This window comes from Mastomys coucha, unplaced genomic scaffold, assembly GCF_008632895.1.
Source record: "Mastomys coucha isolate ucsf_1 unplaced genomic scaffold, UCSF_Mcou_1 pScaffold23, whole genome shotgun sequence".
Taxonomy (NCBI): Eukaryota; Metazoa; Chordata; class Mammalia; order Rodentia; family Muridae; genus Mastomys; species Mastomys coucha.
Window position 1 is genome coordinate 44,642,858 of NW_022196906.1, and position 18,179 is coordinate 44,661,036.

At 42.0% G+C, this 18,179-nt stretch overlaps 2 protein-coding genes across 6 annotated transcripts in view; one reads left to right on the forward strand and one right to left on the reverse strand.

Moving 5' to 3' along the window:
- Positions 1–10,111, reverse strand: part of Nkapd1 (NKAP domain containing 1) — a 12,039-nt gene extending 1,928 nt beyond the window's left edge. The window contains exons 1-6 of the mRNA XM_031345691.1: positions 9,992–10,111; positions 8,259–8,335; positions 4,629–4,729; positions 2,935–3,084; positions 1,989–2,042; positions 6–480 (exon numbers count right to left, since the gene is read on the reverse strand). Coding sequence (XP_031201551.1) covers positions 6–480; positions 1,989–2,042; positions 2,935–3,084; positions 4,629–4,729; positions 8,259–8,327 — 849 coding nt within the window. The 5' untranslated portion in view covers positions 8,328–8,335; positions 9,992–10,111. The remainder of the gene's footprint in view (positions 1–5; positions 481–1,988; positions 2,043–2,934; positions 3,085–4,628; positions 4,730–8,258; positions 8,336–9,991) is intronic.
- On the forward strand, positions 10,087–16,057 carry Pih1d2 (PIH1 domain containing 2). Of its 5 annotated transcripts, none has more exons than XM_031344704.1 (6): positions 10,087–10,356; positions 11,288–11,491; positions 12,356–12,479; positions 13,247–13,492; positions 13,914–14,179; positions 15,915–16,057. In XM_031344704.1, exons 2-6 carry the CDS (start codon positions 11,315–11,317, stop codon positions 16,047–16,049), a joined length of 948 nt encoding a protein of 315 aa, XP_031200564.1. In that variant the 5' UTR covers positions 10,087–10,356; positions 11,288–11,314; the 3' UTR covers positions 16,050–16,057. The 5 variants fall into 5 exon arrangements, with proteins under 5 accessions (XP_031200564.1, XP_031200562.1, XP_031200561.1 ...); XM_031344702.1 differs by having other exon boundaries at positions 10,181–10,263; XM_031344701.1 differs by having other exon boundaries at positions 10,212–10,330.
- Positions 16,058–18,179: the final 2,122 nt, after the last annotated feature.

The following is an 18,179-nucleotide window of genomic DNA, read 5'->3' on the forward strand; positions in this document are numbered from 1 at the left end:
CTGGCATCAGTAGCCACCTTCCAGTTCCTCCGCTTGCTTGTCCTCTCCTGTACCTCAGGGTCAGGCACGGGAACACGGATGCTCTTCTCTTTCTTTTTCCGTTTGGTTTTCTTAGTGTCTCTTTCCTCGATCTCTTCAGAACTGCTAGCTGCGGAACCGTCATCTGACTGAGAAGTGTCACTTTCTCCCCCTAACTGTAAAGACTTTTTAGGAGACTTTTTCCTGGATTTTTTCTTGCTCTTGTGTGGTTGCTTCCTTTTCCCGGTACTAGAAGCTCGAGTTTCCTCTGAGAACTCACTTGAGGAATCTGCTGTTATGTCCGTAGCTTCCTTTTTGTTTTTCTTCTGTTTTTTGTGTGACCGTTTTTTCTGCTTCTTCTTATGGGATTTCTTTGACTTCTTATGTTTTCGGGATTCATGGGCCGAAGATTTTACCTGGGGAGATGTTTTTTTTCCATTGGTAATGTCTTGTTGATCACTACTAATGAAAAGAAAAGACAAAGCTTTTATGGAGGGAAGAAAAAGTACATGTCTGCACTCTAGGTAAATTATTAACATCTGAACTCTAAGTCAGAACTTTGAGCTCAGTATGGTGGTATACAGCTATAATCCCAGCCCTCAGAAACCAGAAGCAAGGAGACCTCCCAAGTTTGAGGACAGCTTCCTCTACATAACAAGTTCTACACCCCAGAACTACAAAAAGAGACCGTCTCAATACATACATACCTAGCATACATACCTAGCATACATATCTAGCAAACCAGAGGTCTGATAGTTACTGTGTGGCTCATCTATTATTACAATGGTTTTATTTCCTCATCTTTAAAACCCTAACTTGAGCTAAGAATACTGGTATATACCTATAATCCCAATATTTGAAAGGTAGAGGTAGGAAGATCAGGAGTTCAAGGCCATCTAGAGCTATAGGAAATCCTGTCAAAAAACAAACTTCTGGCCTGCCAGGTCGAGTTACATATGAAATACCAAACACCACTGCTCCCTTATTCATAGTTGCATTTTCTGATTCCTGCCAACCAGGGTCAATTCCAGAAATAATTCATAAGATTTTAAATGCATATCATTCTGAATAAGAGGATGAAAATCCTCACTATTCCACTGTATCCCACCTAGGACCTGAATCATCCCTGTGTCTACTTCCAACCATCCTTCGGTCATTTACAGCCATCTGGGTTATCAGATCCACTGTTTGGTATAGCTTGTTTTATTTAACAATGACCCCAAAGCACAAGCATGATGCTAACAATTTCTATATGGCTAAGAGAAATGGATACTTCCTTACAGAGCAAAGAAGGTTTTTTTTTGTTTGTTTGTTTGTTTGTTTTTTTTTTTTTTTTTTTTTTTTTTTTTTTTTTGAGACAGGGTTTCTCTGTGTAGCTCTGGCTGTCCTGGAACTCACTCTGTAGACCAGGCTGGCCTCGAACTCAGAAATCCGCCTGCCTCTGCCTCCCGAGTCCTGGGATTAAAGGCGTGCGCCACCACCGCCCGGCCCAAAGAAGGTTTTAATAGGTACTATATTCATAAAAATAATATATATATATATGTATATATATATATATATATATGGAAGATAGGAAGACAGACTATAAAATAGATTATAAAATATCTAAGGTTTAGGGCATCTTAGAACATATTCACTACAGATGAAGTTATTTTTTATAAACTCTTAGGCTTACAGAACAAACTTCAGTCTAAAAGATACATTAGGATTGTCTCCCAACTAAATTCTGCTTGTTTTCTTTGTTTTGGAGACAAGGCATTATTTATATCCCAGGCTGGACTCCTAGACTCTAGCAATGCTGCCTCAGGCTCCTGAAAAACTGGGACTACAACTATGCACTACCATTCCAGGTCCTAGTTATATTCTCAGTGACAAACTAATCCTCTGTAAATGTTAGGAACACTACTGCTGGCACACTTTTGTATTCATCTGAGGTGTTTAGTTTTGCTGCAGTAAGTGCATTTACCTACCTGTCTGTTTCAAACTCTTCAGGATACAACTCTTTATAACCACTGTGACCCCATCTGTAAGTTAACATAATACATGTATTTTATGAAGCACTGCATATCATTTTTGGAAATTAAAATTAGATTTTGGATTTCATGAAAACTGTACATGCGCACACACAGAAAAAAGGGGCACGGTAAAACCACACAATAGTTCAGTAATAGCTCTACCTTCTATAGTACTATCATGTCAGACACAGGAGGTAGTGGTCTTTACCAGACACTAAAGAATTCATATGCTCTCTTCTTTAGCAGTGAAGGTCTTCTCCCACACTACCGTACAACATGCTATCTATTCTGGGACTCTAAAGTGATTTGCATGCCAGGTATAGAACATGTAGCCCAAAACAAGCCTGACTATTTCTGTCTCTATGGATTTTCCATTCTGGATATAGTACACATAATACAAAGAATATGTGGCCTTTGTCAGACTTCTTTTAACATTTGTAAAGTTTTCAAGGTTAAGCATGAATAATTAGTACTTATTACCACCAAGTATTATTCCACTGTAAGGAAAGCCTACATTTTGTTTAGTGCATTCATCCAAATGGCGGTAGCCATTTCTTAGCCATTGTAAGTATTGTTATGTATATCCACTTACAAGCTTTTATGGGGACAATGTTTTGAAGATTTATTTTTATTAATTTTTGTGTATGAATGTTTTACCTGCCTACACATACATGCCAGATGCCCACAGAGGTCAGAAGAGGGTGTTAGATCCCCTGAACTGGAGTTATGGGAAGTTATAAGTTGCCTTGTGTGTGCTAGGAACCAAAACATGGGTCTCCTACAAGAGCAACAAGTGCTCTTAACCACTGAGCCATCTCTCCAGCCCTAGGACAATTAATTTCAACAAATACATATTCTAAAACCAAACACCATTAGGAATCACAAGAATGTAATCACAAACCTGTCTGGTATATTGGATTCATAATCATATAACTTCTTGTTCCAGGATTTAGCCTTAAGAAAATCATCTTCCAGGGCCCCAGAAAATTCATTCTTTGACCTCCAGTAGTCTCTCTGACTTTCTTCATCAAAACCATCACTTCTCATCCGACTATAAATGAAAAGAGACAAACTTTTAGATTTATAAGCCATCCGTTGATGTCCCTTTATGAAGCAGTATGAAGAGAACGCATGGAACATGCTGAGACCCTACCTTTGCACCATATAACATTGATACCAGTCACACTCAGCCAGGTACTACACCAAAGCCCACATATTCCACAAACACACTCACTTGTAATTCTTTTCTTCTAATATTTCCCTAGCTTTAGATTTAGATTTCTAGCTTTAGAAATCAGGATTCTAACCTATCTCATATACCTATTATCTCTTATACTTAAAAAGCATATGAAGCCCTAGAGATATCCCTAATTACTCATAATACACCCTACACCTCCCAGAGAACACAGTCAAGCCTGCAAAATCCTTTATACTCACACTCAAATTATTACCAAGGAAATATATAAGCCCATGAACCCGGCAAAGATAGTAAATGTGGCTTTTAAAAAGATGCCTAGGGCTGAAGCTATGGCTCAGTGGTTAGGAGCATTTATTGCTCTTCTGGGAGATGTTAGTTCAAATCCCAGCACCCATGTTAGTCAGACAGCTTACAACTTCAGGGCATCCAATGCCTTCTGTCCCCTGCTGATCACTAACAGACACATAGACATGAGTAGAATAAATTTTTTTTTTTTTTTTTGGTTTTTCGAGACAGGGTTTCTCTTATAGCCCTGGCCGGCCTGGAACTCACTCTGTAGGCCAGGGTAGCCTCGAACTCAGAAATCTGCCTGCCTCTGCCTCCCAAGTGCTGGGATTAAAGGTGTGTGCCACCACTGCCCTGCCAGAATAAATGTTTTTAAGGTGTAGTAGACTAATGGAGGAACAGTATGGCTGAATGAATTAACTACGAGACTGCAGGGATGGCTAGAGGTAAAGGTGCTTAAGTTCTATTCCTAGAACCTACAGTTCAGAGAACAAATCCCTGAGTTATGTTCTGACTTCCGAGTGTGCACTGGCACACCCATACATATCCACTCACACATCATACAAAACATTGCCAAGACAGTAAGTGAAAGAAATTAATTTTGTTTTTTGAGATAGGGTCTCTTTATAGACTTGGCTGGCCTGGAAACCACTATGTAGGTCAGGCTGGCCTCAAACTCAGAGATCTACCTGCCTTTGCCTGAGTGCTGGGGCTAAAGGCATGAGACACCAAGCCCATCAAATACAATTTTTATAAGATGAAAGAAAGAGAGGGAAGGAGGGAGGGGAGGAAGGAAAAGGAAAAAGAGAGAAGGAGGAAGAAAGAACAGTAGAAAAATCTTAATTTATAAGCTACTAGACAAGGTTAGAATTCATAAAGTCTAAAATTGACAGTAGTCCAAGGAGAATGTTTAATTTCCCATTGAGGATTAGTATGGTTAGTCATGTTATCACAGCAGCCACTGTTATGCTTGGACCTAAATTTAGGAAACAAGGAAGGCTTACTGATTTGCTGAACTGAATGTATCTATCAACGTAACAGAATGTTTTAAAGCTAAAGTTAGTAATTCTAAAAAGATGAGAGTTATTTTGGTTCTCAAAAGCATACTTCACCTTGAGCTGCTGGGTACTGTGTTCCTTCTGGTCCCCTGGTAAGAATCCTCCATCTGCTTCTCTAGTTCTCTGATTTTCCACATGTCCGACTCCTCCTGAATCTAGACGTTTAAAAAAAAAAAAAAAGCAAAAACCCAACCACTAAAAACAGTTCTTTGCATTACAAAAAACAACTTAACTGAAATCTGCCAACTGTTAGGGTATAGACTAGGATATGATCTGGAAAGTACTTCTAGTTTCTCTAAACTGACTAACCAGTCCAATGCAGTAAATCTACAATTATGCAGTAACAGGTTTTGAGCCCTGCAGAAGACACACTGATTACCTCATTAGTTTTACAGTCCTACTGCAGCCAGAAAATAATAACCCTACATGGTTCTGAGATACAATAAATGATCTTAATCACAACAGTAAATGATCTTACAGGAAAGCAAAGCAGGCACCATTAAAATATGACCTTACCAATATTCTTAAAACAATTAGACAGGTTTTCTTTTTGCTTTGGGTTTTGTTGTTGTTGTTGTTCTGGTTTTTGTTTTGTTTTGTTTGGAGACTGAGTTTCTCTATGTACCCCTGGCCTAGAACTTGATCTGTAGATCAGGCTAGCCTTGATTCAGAAATCTGACTGCCTCTGCCTCTTGCCTCTTGCCTCCTGCCTGGGATCAAAGGTGTGTATCTCCACCTCCAGGTTAGAGACAGATTTGCTTCGTTTTTGTTTTCCTTCTCAGTGCAGTACACACTCTTCCCCTTCCCAACTTGTGCCTGTTGGTTTTGTTTTGTTTTTTTATAATTTTTTTATTGGTGATGGGATTTTTATTCTGTGGTGGTATTGTGTTGTTTTGAGACAAAAATCTAAATTACTGCCAAGTGGTGCACATGCCTTTAATCCCAACACTTGGGAGGCAGAGGCAGGCAGATTTCTGAGTTTGAGGCTAGCCTGGTCTACAAAGTGAGTTCCAGGACAGCCAGGGCTACATAGAGAAACTCTGTCTCAAAAAAAAAAAAAAATCTAAATTACTTAGGCAGGCCTTCAACTTATGGTCCTCCAGCCTGGCCTCACCCTCCCAGGTGGCTGGGATTATAGGCCTATGCCATAGCCCAGTAGGGACAAATCTGTAAATTCCCTAGGCATAATCTCTTTTTATATTAAGAAAAGACAGATAGGTAGATGATAGATATATATTTTTATTTACTTACTTTGTGTGTGTATGACAGTGAGAGAGCAAGCAAGAGTGGGAAAGAGCCAGTCAGTGGTGGCACACGCCTTTAATCCCAGCACTTGGGAGGCAGAGGCAGGTAGATTTCTGAGTTCTAGACCAGCCTGGTCTACAGAGTGAGTTCCAGGACAGCCAAGGCTATATAGAGAAACCTTGTCTCAGAAAAAAAAAAAAAAAAAAAAAAAGAGTGAGAAAGAAAGGGAAGGAGATGGAAAAACATTCACGCCATGGTACACACATGGGGAGGTCAGAGATACCTTTCAAGTTAGTTCTTGATTTCTACCTTACTGAGTTAGGATCCTTCTTGTTTTCTGCTGCTATACTACATACTCCAGACTAGCTGACCCTTGAGCTTCTGGCCAGTTCCTCTGTCTCTATTCCCCCACCATGCTGTAAGGAGTACTGGGATTACAATCTTGCATCACTGCATCTGGCTTCTCATCTGAGTTCTGGAGCTTGAAATTGGGTACTAGGCTTGCAATAGCAAATGCTTTTACCTGTGCCATCTTCCCACCCATTTTGTTTTGTTTCTAACTTTTGTCTTATTTATTTTATGTGAATGGATGTTTTGGCTGTGTACCATGTGCATACAGTGCCCACAGAGGCCAGAAGAGAGTGAACGATTCCCTGGAACTAGAGTCACAGATGGTTGTGAGCTCCATGCAGGAGCTGAGAACCAAACCCAGACGCTGTGGAAAAGCAGCCACCTCTCCACCTCTCCAGCTCTCCAGCTCTTTTTTGTTTGTTCTCTGCATTCTTGCAACACACAACAGGCTAGCCACGTACTTAAGTAAACTTCCTGACTGTCTCCTCAGTGCTGAGATTACAGCCATGTACATCATACCTGGCTCATATTAAAATTCTTGTCATAGACAGAAACAAAGCAACATAGCTACAAGAAAATATACTGGAAAGCAGATGACAACTGCCAAAAGCAAAAGCACATTTATTTCTAAGTCTTCTTACACATTTGGTTAAACCTATGCTAGAACTACTTTGTTTTTAGCTGTCACTCTCAAATCCAGGGTCCCAAATGCAACTGGAAGTAGAATTAGCATAACTGTATAAGTAGCAAAAGTAACCACTACAATTCCATCCACCTATTACTCAGGTAACAGCTGGGCACAGGTCTGTAATCACTGTCACAGTGGAAGTGATAAGTTCAAGGCCTGCCTGGAACAGAGTGAGATCAAGACGCTTAGAGAGTCTCAGTCATTCACAGGTTCAATCCCAAGTACTTAACACCTAAGTACTATGATGCTGACAGTGATAGGAACAACCAAGCCAGGAATACAGTGTGTTGAAGAAAACGGGACAAGGGGGTTTTGATCTTTTCATTGCAGGCACACTCTTAGATAGATGACTGTCTAAATTCCCAAAGTTTTATTCCAGCTCCAATTTTTCTCCTTGCCTCCAAGCTCCTATTCATAAATATATTCAAAACCAAACAAAGTATGTTTCTCATGTTTGTCCTTTGTCATTGTTGTCCTTCGTTACTTCCTTCCCAGTCACAGAAAGTGGTCCTGCTGGACTCTACTCTCATCACAGCATCGTGTCACGTAAAGTCTCCTAGATTCTGTCTCTAAGCTCCTTGACACCACTCACCCCATCATCCTCCACACTGCCCCTCTCTCCATCGTCTATCTTCTACCACACTGACAAATCACCAGTCTAAACTTACATATGTGGCAATCACACCACCTCATCCCCACAAGGGTAAAACACCACTTACAGGTATGAAACATGTAAGACACTACTCCTAGCTGATGGCTTCTTTATTGCCCAGAAGAGAAAGGTTATCTCTTAAGTTCCATAAAAACAACTCTAATTTGCTACTTGCACCTTATCTTCTGTCACTACTCCTGTATCTCCTACTTCCTAGAAGCATAATGTCTTGCCCCGAGTGATGAATGCTCGATGGGTAGGACTGGAATCAGAGCTCTACATACAGGAGACATTGTCACTCATGTGCATCACCAGGCCCTGCTCTCCTGCCCTGTATTTGTGCAGATGATTCTCAGTCAAAAACAATGCATCTGGGAATGTGTACCAGTTCAAATATCAAAGACCATTCATTCTGTGAGATCATTCTAATTTTCCCAAGGCAGATTTCCTTATTCCTTCCTTGGTGCACTAAAGCATTTTCTAACTATCCTCATGTTATAGTACTTTTAAACTATGATTGTTTCTTATGCATCTTTGTTATCTCCCTACGTAATTCATGGTTTACTGTATGCTCTCGAGAAATGTTGACAGGCAGTGGTGGCTCACGCCTTTAATTCCAGCACTTGGAAGGCAGAGGCAGGCAAAGTTCAAGGACAGCCAGGACTACACAGAGAAACCCTGTCTCAAACCCCACCCCCCCCCCCAAAAAAGAAAGAAATGTTGACAGTAACTAGGTTGTATTGCCTACCTTATTGTGAGCATCTGTATGTCGGATGACATTCCTCAGGAGGACTTTCCCCAATGGAACCCGTGACATTCTTTAATCTGAAATGAACCAATAATATGCAATAATTTATTAAATTATAAAGAAACAAAGAAATGAAGAAAGAAAAAAATCACTGAGCTTAGAAAATCTAAGGGAAAATTTTCCTTTCACCGTTATGATGCCGAACTATGGTGTATAAGGATGAAAGGAGATGATGTACAGTAAGTCTTTAAAATTGCACAAAGCTGTTCAAAATTGTTTCCATGAGCACCATGTTATTCAGTCCTTACAATTCTCTGTCAAGTAGTCAAGATCCATGGCGGATCAGTTCCAGGACCCCTAAAGGTAACTAAATCCAAGTATGGGCTGGTAGAGTATTTGCCTAGCCTAAGAGCCATGCTGGACTCAGTCCCTCGGTAACATACAAGCACACACACAAAGCAATCCTAGGGTGCTCATCTCTCTTTTAAAATGGTATACTATTTGCATATAAACTACACTCCTGTGTATTTTAAATTAGGACTTTTTTTTTTAGTCAGGGTCTTAAGTAGCCTCAGCTAGCCCTGAACTACTCATACTCTTACCACCACCACCTGCCAACAGACGTGCTCTTCCACATTTAGGATGAGTGGGGGTATTTTGATTAATTATAATACTTAAAACTTTGCAAATGTTATGTAAATGTTATGATGGAGAGTAAAATAAGAGGGAAAGGTATGTACGTGCTCAATACAAATGCAATTTGATTCCCCAAACATTTTCGGTTGGCTGTTTTAACCTATGCGGATCCCCGAGTTTGGACTCTACCCCAACTCATCTTTTCAAAATCAAGTTCCTTAAAGCTGTAACCTGCCCCCAGGCTGCATGGTCCCAGGCAAAGGATGCGTCAAGTGGCCGGACTAGAAATCAAATCTCAAAACTCCCCAAAATTCGCTTGCAACAATATAAACACGTAGATTTGAAGGCATCAAACACCACGTATGTCAACAGTAAAAAAATAAACTGGATTGTAAAAAAATTTTTAAATGACCTAAATATCTCTACTCAGGACATTTTGTTTCCTAAACTGTACGGAACTTTCCAAAACCCAGAAGACAACGATATTCACAAGTGTAGCTAGCAGGGGCTTGGTGCCACTGTCCCGATGCTCACTCACCCCTCGATCCTGAGGAAATCAGGCATCTTGTTAGTGTGAGACGAAGAACCACTCCATTACAAGATCTCCTCCGACCCAGGAAGCCAAGGAGTCAGGGCTGAAAGGCAGCTCTGCAGCTTCACCCGAGTCCTTCGTGAAAACGCAGCCTTCCCACCGGTTACTGTGCCCTGACCTGAGGCCCAGGCTACGGCTGCCTTCCCCCAGCCGAGCCCGCCAGGCGGCTCTCTCTCGGGGACCCAGGCCAGAGCGGGCGCAGGCGCGGAACGCGGCCTGCGAGCGGACCGGGGCATTCCCCGCTCTCGCTGGGCTGGGACGGCGCCCGGCGGCTCGGTTTCTCTCCCGGGACAGAATGGGGATACGGGGCAGGGGCACGGCCTTCCGTTGGGCCCCGGGAAGTGTCTAGAGTGCCTCGGGGGGAGCTGGAGGATTCCAAGGGGAAGTCGGGGAAAGCACCCCCATGTCTGTCAGCGGGCTCCCTGCCCCGCAGCAGCCTCGGCGCTCTTGGCAGCCTTCCCTCGAAACGCCCTCCCCACACAAACACACACAAACACACCCATACCGTGCGCCGCAGCCTCGCGTGGCGGGGTGGGAGAAAAGGCGGCGGCTTCCTTCCGGGCCGGAAGTCGTGCTCCGGGGAAACGCTTCCCTCCCACAGAGACTCCCACAGAGAGGGCTCGCCGGTCACCGTGGAAGCTGACGGGTGCAGGAAGGAAGCCGGCGCTCTCCAGAGAGAGAAGCGGGACGGGCCCGCTGCGGAGCCAGTCCGGCACTGGAGAAAAGAACCGGAACTTGATAGAGAGACACCGCTCTACTTTGCACTCCCCGGACCCAGTTAGGTGGAGTACCCGGCCTGGTTACCATGGTAACCGGAGTCGCTGTCTCCAAACTGAGAGAAGAGGTGTGCTCCCCACACGTTTGGATTAAGTGTGTATTCATTGTTGATTTAATCTAACTTTAATATATAATTTGAAGACTCTAAACCTCATTTTAAAAATTTTGGGGACATTTCTCTGTTGCGGCTGGAGGGTGATGGCGGGATCTTTGACTATTACTCTCACATAGTGTTTATCAAGTGTTCCAGCTTTAAGTATTAGTGTTCTTAATTCTCATCTTTATTTTGAGTATATACACTACTTGCTCAAAGCAACATAGCTGACTGCAGTTAGGAAGAACGTAAGCATACTGCTCCAGTGCGCCTATTTTTAACTACTATACTGTCTTTGCTTTTTTGTTTTGGTTTTTGAGACAGAGTTTCTCTGTATAGCCCCGGCTGTCCTGGAACTTATTCTGTAGACCAGGCTGGCCTCGAACTCAGAAATCCGCCTGCCTCTGCCTCCCAAGTGCTGGGATTAAAGGCGTGCTCCACCACCGCCCGGCTACTATACTGTCTATATGTCTGCCCCTGCCTCAATCTCTCTGCCCCTCTTTCTTTCTCTTCCTTCCTTCCTTCCTTCCTTCCTTCCTTCCTTCCTTCCTTCCTTCCTTCCTTTCTTCCTTCCTTCCTTCCTTCCTTCCTTCCTTCCTTCCTTCTTTCTTTTTTACACACACACCTCTCACAATTCCAGGTCTGGAAGGCACAAAGTCAGCCAATATCCTACTATTGAAACAAAAGTCCTTTCTGTTCCCTCTGTATTTGTGAAGACCAGACAATGTAAGAATTTAGGAAGTGGTTCGACTGACAGACTGTAGAAAAGCCAAGATAAACCAGTATGGGTGTGGAATCTTTTAGACATAGGAAGCAAGAACAGTTGATACCCTCCCCCAGCACAATTGCAAAAGCCTTCCTCCTTCCCTGAAAGAAGAAATAAGGCCATAAATAACCTTACATGCCCTTTCTCAAGTCCTGTCTTTGCAGGTTCCAAAGGCCTGTCTCATCACCATCATGAAGGCTTCCTCAAAGGGTCTTCTCACCCACATTTCTCAGTTCTGGAGTATGCTCGATGATTTGGCTGAAAATGACCCTGAGCGCTACCAGAACTTCATTCAGCAGGAGCTGAAAGATGGCAAACAGCTCTGTGTCGACCCAGAACCTCAACTCTGTCTACAGACCAAGATCCTAGTATGTAGAGCTGGTGCAAGGGAGGAGAGGTCTTCAATAAAACTACTCTGGGCTACCCAGGGGGTACAGTAGCCTTTGCTAGCATGACTTTAACAAAAGAGAAGTTTATTAAAACTCTCTCTGAACAGAAAATAAGGCCACATGGAAGATTTCACTGAAGGAGTAAAAATAAGATTCATACTTGGTATTTTAGAAATCCCCTAATGCAACTTTATTGCCCTGATAGGTGGAAAAATAGTGCTATAGTGAGTTAGGGGTTTTTTTTTATAATGAGTTAAGTTTTTTTAATGTATTATAGTTTATGTGTATGTGTGGGTTCAAGAGAGTGCATGTGCAGAGGATGACTCTGGAATAATGTAGCGGTAATGTGAGGTCCAAAACACATGGAGCATTTGTTAACTTCAGTTCCTCCTCCTGTCCAGTTCTCTGGGAGAGAACAGCAGTTGGATTTAGGATGAAGAGCCAGAAGCTTTGGGGAAATCAAGTAGCAAAAAAAAAAAAAATGTGTCTCAGTGGTAGAATGCTTGCCTAGTGTGTGAGGCTCTGAGTTGGATTTGCTTCCTGGCATAGCAAAATGAGTGAATGAATGAAGGAACAAACGAACAAACAAATGAACCAAAACACAGAAAGAAATTCAAGTCAAATAATTTGCTTGGAAATTGTTCAGGATGTCAAGTAGTTTTCATATAATCACTGATTGAGTGACCAGAACTCTCCCTCTTGGCAGGAAATTCCCTAGAATGTGGGAAGCCCTGAAAACAAAACAAAACAAACAAACAAACAAACAAAAAAAGGTGAGGACTTGCTTTCAGGATATTGTCATCAAGTCTCATTTGGCAATATCAAAATTATTTCACTTTCTAGAAACCAAAAGAAAAAGTACTTTTTATCAACCTATGTCAATGGGAAAGGATCCCCACTCCACAATCAGCCACTCATCCTATACCTATAAGTGTTGGCAGACCAGAAGATTTCGCTGAGGCATCAGGTATAAAGAATTAAAGAAAGCATGTGGGAATTTTTGTTGTTGTTGTCTTTACCAGACAGGGTTTCTCTGTGTAGCTCTGACTAGAACTCACTCTGTAGACTAGGCTGGCCTTAAACTCATAGATCCAACTACCTCTGCCTCCAGAGTCCTGGAATTAAAAGTGTTCTGCCACCACCGACCAGCTATATGTGAATTTTTTATTGAATATATTCAAAGACCAGGATTTACCTGGTAGAAATATTTAATAAAATTATTTCATTTGATGGCAATATTAATTAGTAATAAATGATTAACATAGTAAATAATACTGATTATTTTAATTCTTATAATATGATGATTTATGAAATAATATTAATAATTACCAACAAGTTGGTGTGTTTTATGCACATTTAATATGGTTTCTAATCATCTCCAGCCTCCCTGCAGTTAGCTTTCTCTCCCACACTACCTCTCATCCTCAGCCTAGGAAGCTCCTCTCCAGGCTTTAAAGGGAGGCCATAGTTCCCTCTAAGTTCCCATCATGCTTAGGTCTCCATATACTGCATTGCTGTTGCCTAAGGCTTTCCCTCACTTCAAAGCCCTTTCTCCTAATAAACTTTGTGTTGGCTTCCTTTCTGGACCAGCCATTGCTGGCTTAACATAGTGCTTCTGTGATTGCTCTAAGAACACAAGGCTGGAATCTGTAGTTTGCAACTTTGCTAATATGGATTAGTATACTGCCCAACAAAAACCCTTAAAGAATCAAGTTGTCTCTGAATTACATACAGATGCTTATACCATCATTGATGTTGCCTACAATCCTGGTGTTCTGCAAGCGGCAGAAAAAGATCAAGGGATCAAAGATCAGTTAATAAGGATGGCCATGCTGTGCATCGAGGAGCGACTCCAGTTCACACTTGCACATTCATACCATGTTGCTAGTTTTAGACTGAAAGGAAGCATCCAGAGAATGAAAGAAAGTCTGATGGGCATTAAAACTGACTTCCCAAACTTCAAAGCAATGATGAGAACAGGTAAGTTGATGGATGTGAGCTGAAAATGAAGTGATGACAGATTCTGGGTTTGGAGTCCATGCATAATTTTTAAGCAACAAGTCACTATCTTAAAAGAATGAGAGAGAAATATACATTATTAGAAATGTCAGAGTATTCAGAAAGATGTCAAAATCTTGCAGGATTCCCAAGCAAATTCTTTCCTTGAGGTTCTGGGTATCTCCATCTGTTTGTTTAACTGTGCCAGAATCCAATCCAACCCAAGCTTCAGTTGCTAGGTAGGTTATCACCGAGTGGCAAGGCCAGCTGTTTCGGTTGCTTTAGAGCTATCATTTACAAAGTAAGACAACTGCAGTGTCATCAGCTGGCTTTGTGAATACTGCCTATCCTAAAGCTCACAGCCTGGTAATATTTGCATTCCTCCCCCCTTTTTTCCACGAAGAAAACACTCTTGAGAGGATCAGAAGCAGTACTGTGAGTGAACCTACTCACCTCCCTCAGGTGCTATTGACAAAAAAACAAGTGTCAGCCAAAGGACGATGTCTTATAGAAGAGATTTCAAGTTCAGAGGTCCAGGTGGAGGTTAAGAAGCCTACCTATGAATTAAAGGTTGTAAAGGATCAGAACGAGAAACCTCAGAAAATTGAGCTGAAAGTCGAGTTACCTGGGATTAAGTCAGTATCTCTCTGTGAACTTAGTGTTTCTGAGGTAAGTTAAACAAACACTGCACTAGTCCTGAGGAAGCAGCTCAGGGGTGGGGGGTTCGGGAAACTCCTGCAGATGAGAAGATCCATTGATGACCAGTTTTATTGTTTGCAAGTAACATTTGCATTTGCATATACTTGAGGTTTTTCTACTATTGAATAGCATGTAAGTGCTGTGTAAATTCAGTTATGCATCAACTTTGCATCACTCTCACAGATGCCTAAGATAACTTTGAAGAGGAAGGATTTGTTAGGGCTCGCGATTTCAGAGGTTCCAACCTTCTTCAGATAACCATCTTCATTCCTGTGTTGAAGTGTCAAGCATATCATGACATGAATACATGACAAAGCAAAACCACTCACCACTCAATGTGGGCGCTGGCTGGGAATCAAACTCAGGTCATTTGAGAGAGCAACCAGTGCTCTTAACCATGGAACCACCTCTCCAGCCTACTGGGTTCTTCTTTTAAACCAGACCAATGACATATCAAAGCAAGTGATCTGCTGTAAACCCATCCACCACAGAGGGAGAGGACAATAATTTAAAGTCTCACTTCAGAAATGACCCCAAAGGTCTAGTTCCTGGGGAGCAGCAATCCTAAGACTGTAGCAAGCAGAACCTATGAGAGGCCTACACGGAGGTGGGAGGGCTCTGGGACCCTTGGGAAGGCCCCTTTGGCTCCCTACCTTCCCACACTATGGTTAAGCCCATTTCAGTTCCATCTGGAGGAAGCTTACCCATTTCAGCATCCACACTGGCCACATATATAAAAAAGGCTATCATAGAATATGTTGTTCTTGGATTTTCTGTGGATTACCTGCTTATGGAATGTTGAGGGCCCAAACGATGCTGTACAATTTGAAGACAGTTCCTTTTAGCCCATTGTGCCTGTTTCTTTGATTATAGTCACTACTATACCCATAATTCTTTCCCAAGACTAGCTTCTCTAAACTTTTATTTTTAATCTGATTTTTAGGTTTAATACATAAAATAATTCTTTCCATCATGGCACCTTCCTGCCATTAAACTGAATTGCTGCCATCTTAACCAAATGTAAGGATTGGCTGACCTCGCCCTCTGCCTGTTCACAGGCTTTTTAAACAAGTGCTGCTTAACCTTTGTCTCAGTCAGCCACTGTGGCCAATAGCAATTTCTTATTTTATCCTTTCTGGATTGATTCCATTTGTCAGCTGTTAAGTCTTAGCATTTGGAGACTGCATATAAACTGGTTAGTGTCTATTCTCCCTCTTTGTGATGCCTTATGAAATCTACCAAATAAGAATTAATAACCTTTTATCCCCACTTCTTCTAAAGGCGTAAGTTACCTGGCTACTTTATGTGCATTTGAAATTATCAGGCAAGATTTGCTGAGGGCACTACTGTGAAACATACATCATATCTTCCAGGCTACAGTACATTTCCTTGCCATCTGATAGTAAGTCCCAAAGATTGCAACACAGTGTTCGGATGTGACACTTGTGGTACTGTTACAATTAACACCCCCTTACCAGCCCCTCAGACAGGGTTTCTCTGTGTAAGAGGGCCTGGCGTGTGCCACTGTGTCTGACCCACCAGTTAACAATATGTTGTGCTAGTAAGCAAAATCTCAAGAATCCACAATTCCAATTCCTGTGGTAGTAACCAGGTTTCCATAAAAGTGACTGCAGGGATCTACTAGCATAACCCTCAGGTCACAATTGTCTGGTATCATGATTTTAAATCTACTTTTTATTTTTAGGTGGATTTATTGATTGAGGTTTCTGAGATGTACCGATTATACCTGAATCTTCCAGAATCGATTAATACAGAAATGACTACAGCAAAATTTGTCAAAAATAAATCCGTATTAATCATTACAATGCCCCTGGCATAAAAACAGTGTCTTTGGTGTTGGTGTTTTCATTGTTACATCTGTTAGCATTTTGTCTAAGCTCTGCCCCAGTTACCTGGCAACAGCCAGGTGTGCCTGACTCACTATAAAAGGGATGCTTGCCCCCTCCTCTCTCTTGCTCCTGCTCCCCCTTTCTCCCCATCTCCCTCTCCCCCCTCTCTCTCTCTTGCTCTTGCCTTTTTGCTCCCTCTCTGTCTTCTTGGCCCTTCCTCCCTCTCTCCCTATTCCCTTTCCCCCACCCCCCATGAGTTCATGGCTGACCTCTACTTCTCTACTCCTCTCCTCTTTCTCTCTCTCTTCCTCCCTTCCTCCCTCCCCTCTCTCTGCCTTTCTCTGTCTCTATTACTGTAAGACCCTATCGAGCCTTAGCTTACCAGAGATCCCCTGAGTGAACCACATGGAGCCTGATTGATGCAAAGAGCATGAGGATTTTTATTCCAGTGCACTGGGGCCGTCCCAGACTCTAAGGAGGTGGTGACGACCCTGAACAACTTGTTCAGTGAGCTTTTATACAGTTTTCAGGGCAGCAGCCATTAGACACAATGTGATTGGTAGAACAGTATGATTTTTTAAACTGATTGGTCTTCTCATCTGAGGTAACCTAGGTTGAAGGCTTCTCAACCCGTCTTCCTCTGTAACCCTGGGCCATTAACAGTCCCACACTCTGAACACTTGACTAACACAGCCATGTTTACTAGAAAAATACTGGGACTGGAGAGATGGCTTGGGGGTTTAGAGCATTGGCTGCTCTTCCAGAGGATCTGGGCTGAGTTCCCAGCACCCACATGACTGCAGATAGCAGCAGTCTATAACTCCAGTCACACAGGTTTCATCACCTCTTCTGGCTTCCAAGGAAACTGCAATAATGTGCTAAACAGACCTAGCACTCATACAAATTAAAAAAAAAAAAAAAAAAAGATTCCTAAAAGAATATAGTATCACTCAATTGTTTAGAAAAAAAGAGAAAAATACCCCTACCCAATCACATGACTCACTAATCAACTCTCTACCTTCTTAGAAATATTCTTAGGGCTGGAGAGATGGCTTAGTGGTTAAGAGCACTGACTGCTCTTCCAGAGATCCTGAGTTCAATCCCCAGGAACCACATGGTGGCTCACAACAATCTGTAATGGGATCTGATGCCCTCTTCTGATGTGTCTGAAGACAGTTAGTGTATTCATATAAAACAAATAAATCATTTAAAAAAATAAATTCCTTGGCTTGTTGCCAAATGATAGCATTTAAAAAATATTTTTACATTTATTGTGTATGCCCACACACATATATGCATGCACATGCTACAGCATATATATGGAGATCAGAGAACTTGCAAATTTCTCCTATTATATGGATCCACAGGATCATATTCCCATGCTTGGCTACAAATACTTTACCCTGGGAGCCATCTTGTCAGCTCTTAATCTCTATTTTTGCCCCCAGCACAAAGGGGCTGTATGAGTTACATGTGTTCGTACTCAGGCTGCACCTGACATCCTAAATTCAATCACTGTACCTCCTCGTGCACATGCACACTAAAAAAAATAAGATTTAAAAAGTCCAGCATATTAAATTGCAATTCAGAGTGATTCCTAAAATACCCTACTTTGTGTATTTCAGTAAGTCTTATGTTAACAAACCACGTTTCCCTCTCCTTTTAAAAGTGAAATTGTTCAGGAAGGGCATTAATAACAAAATGTAGAAAAGTTTAAATGTGAGAGTTTTTCATGTATAACCTTGTATTACCTGTCTGTATACGCACGTACCACGTGCATGGCTGGTGCCAGGTGACTTCTGATTCCTTGGAACTGGAGCTACAGAAGGTTGTGAGCTGTCCTGTGGGTGCTGGATACTAAACACCGAGCTGTCTTTAGCTTTTTATTTCTTTCGTGCACTGACAGTGTTTATGATTTTCCAGTGTTCACATATGGGTACAGGATGACCACTCCTTTCCTGTCATGTCTCCCAGGCTGTTCTTCTTCTCTTGTGGTTCATGCCTTGGCAAACCATAACTCCACATTCACATACCCCAGGTCTAACAGCTAGACCGCACTTTCTGTCTTAGCAGTAACTGCTCTGCCTCATAAGGCAGCTCGAGCTACTGTGTTAGGTAAC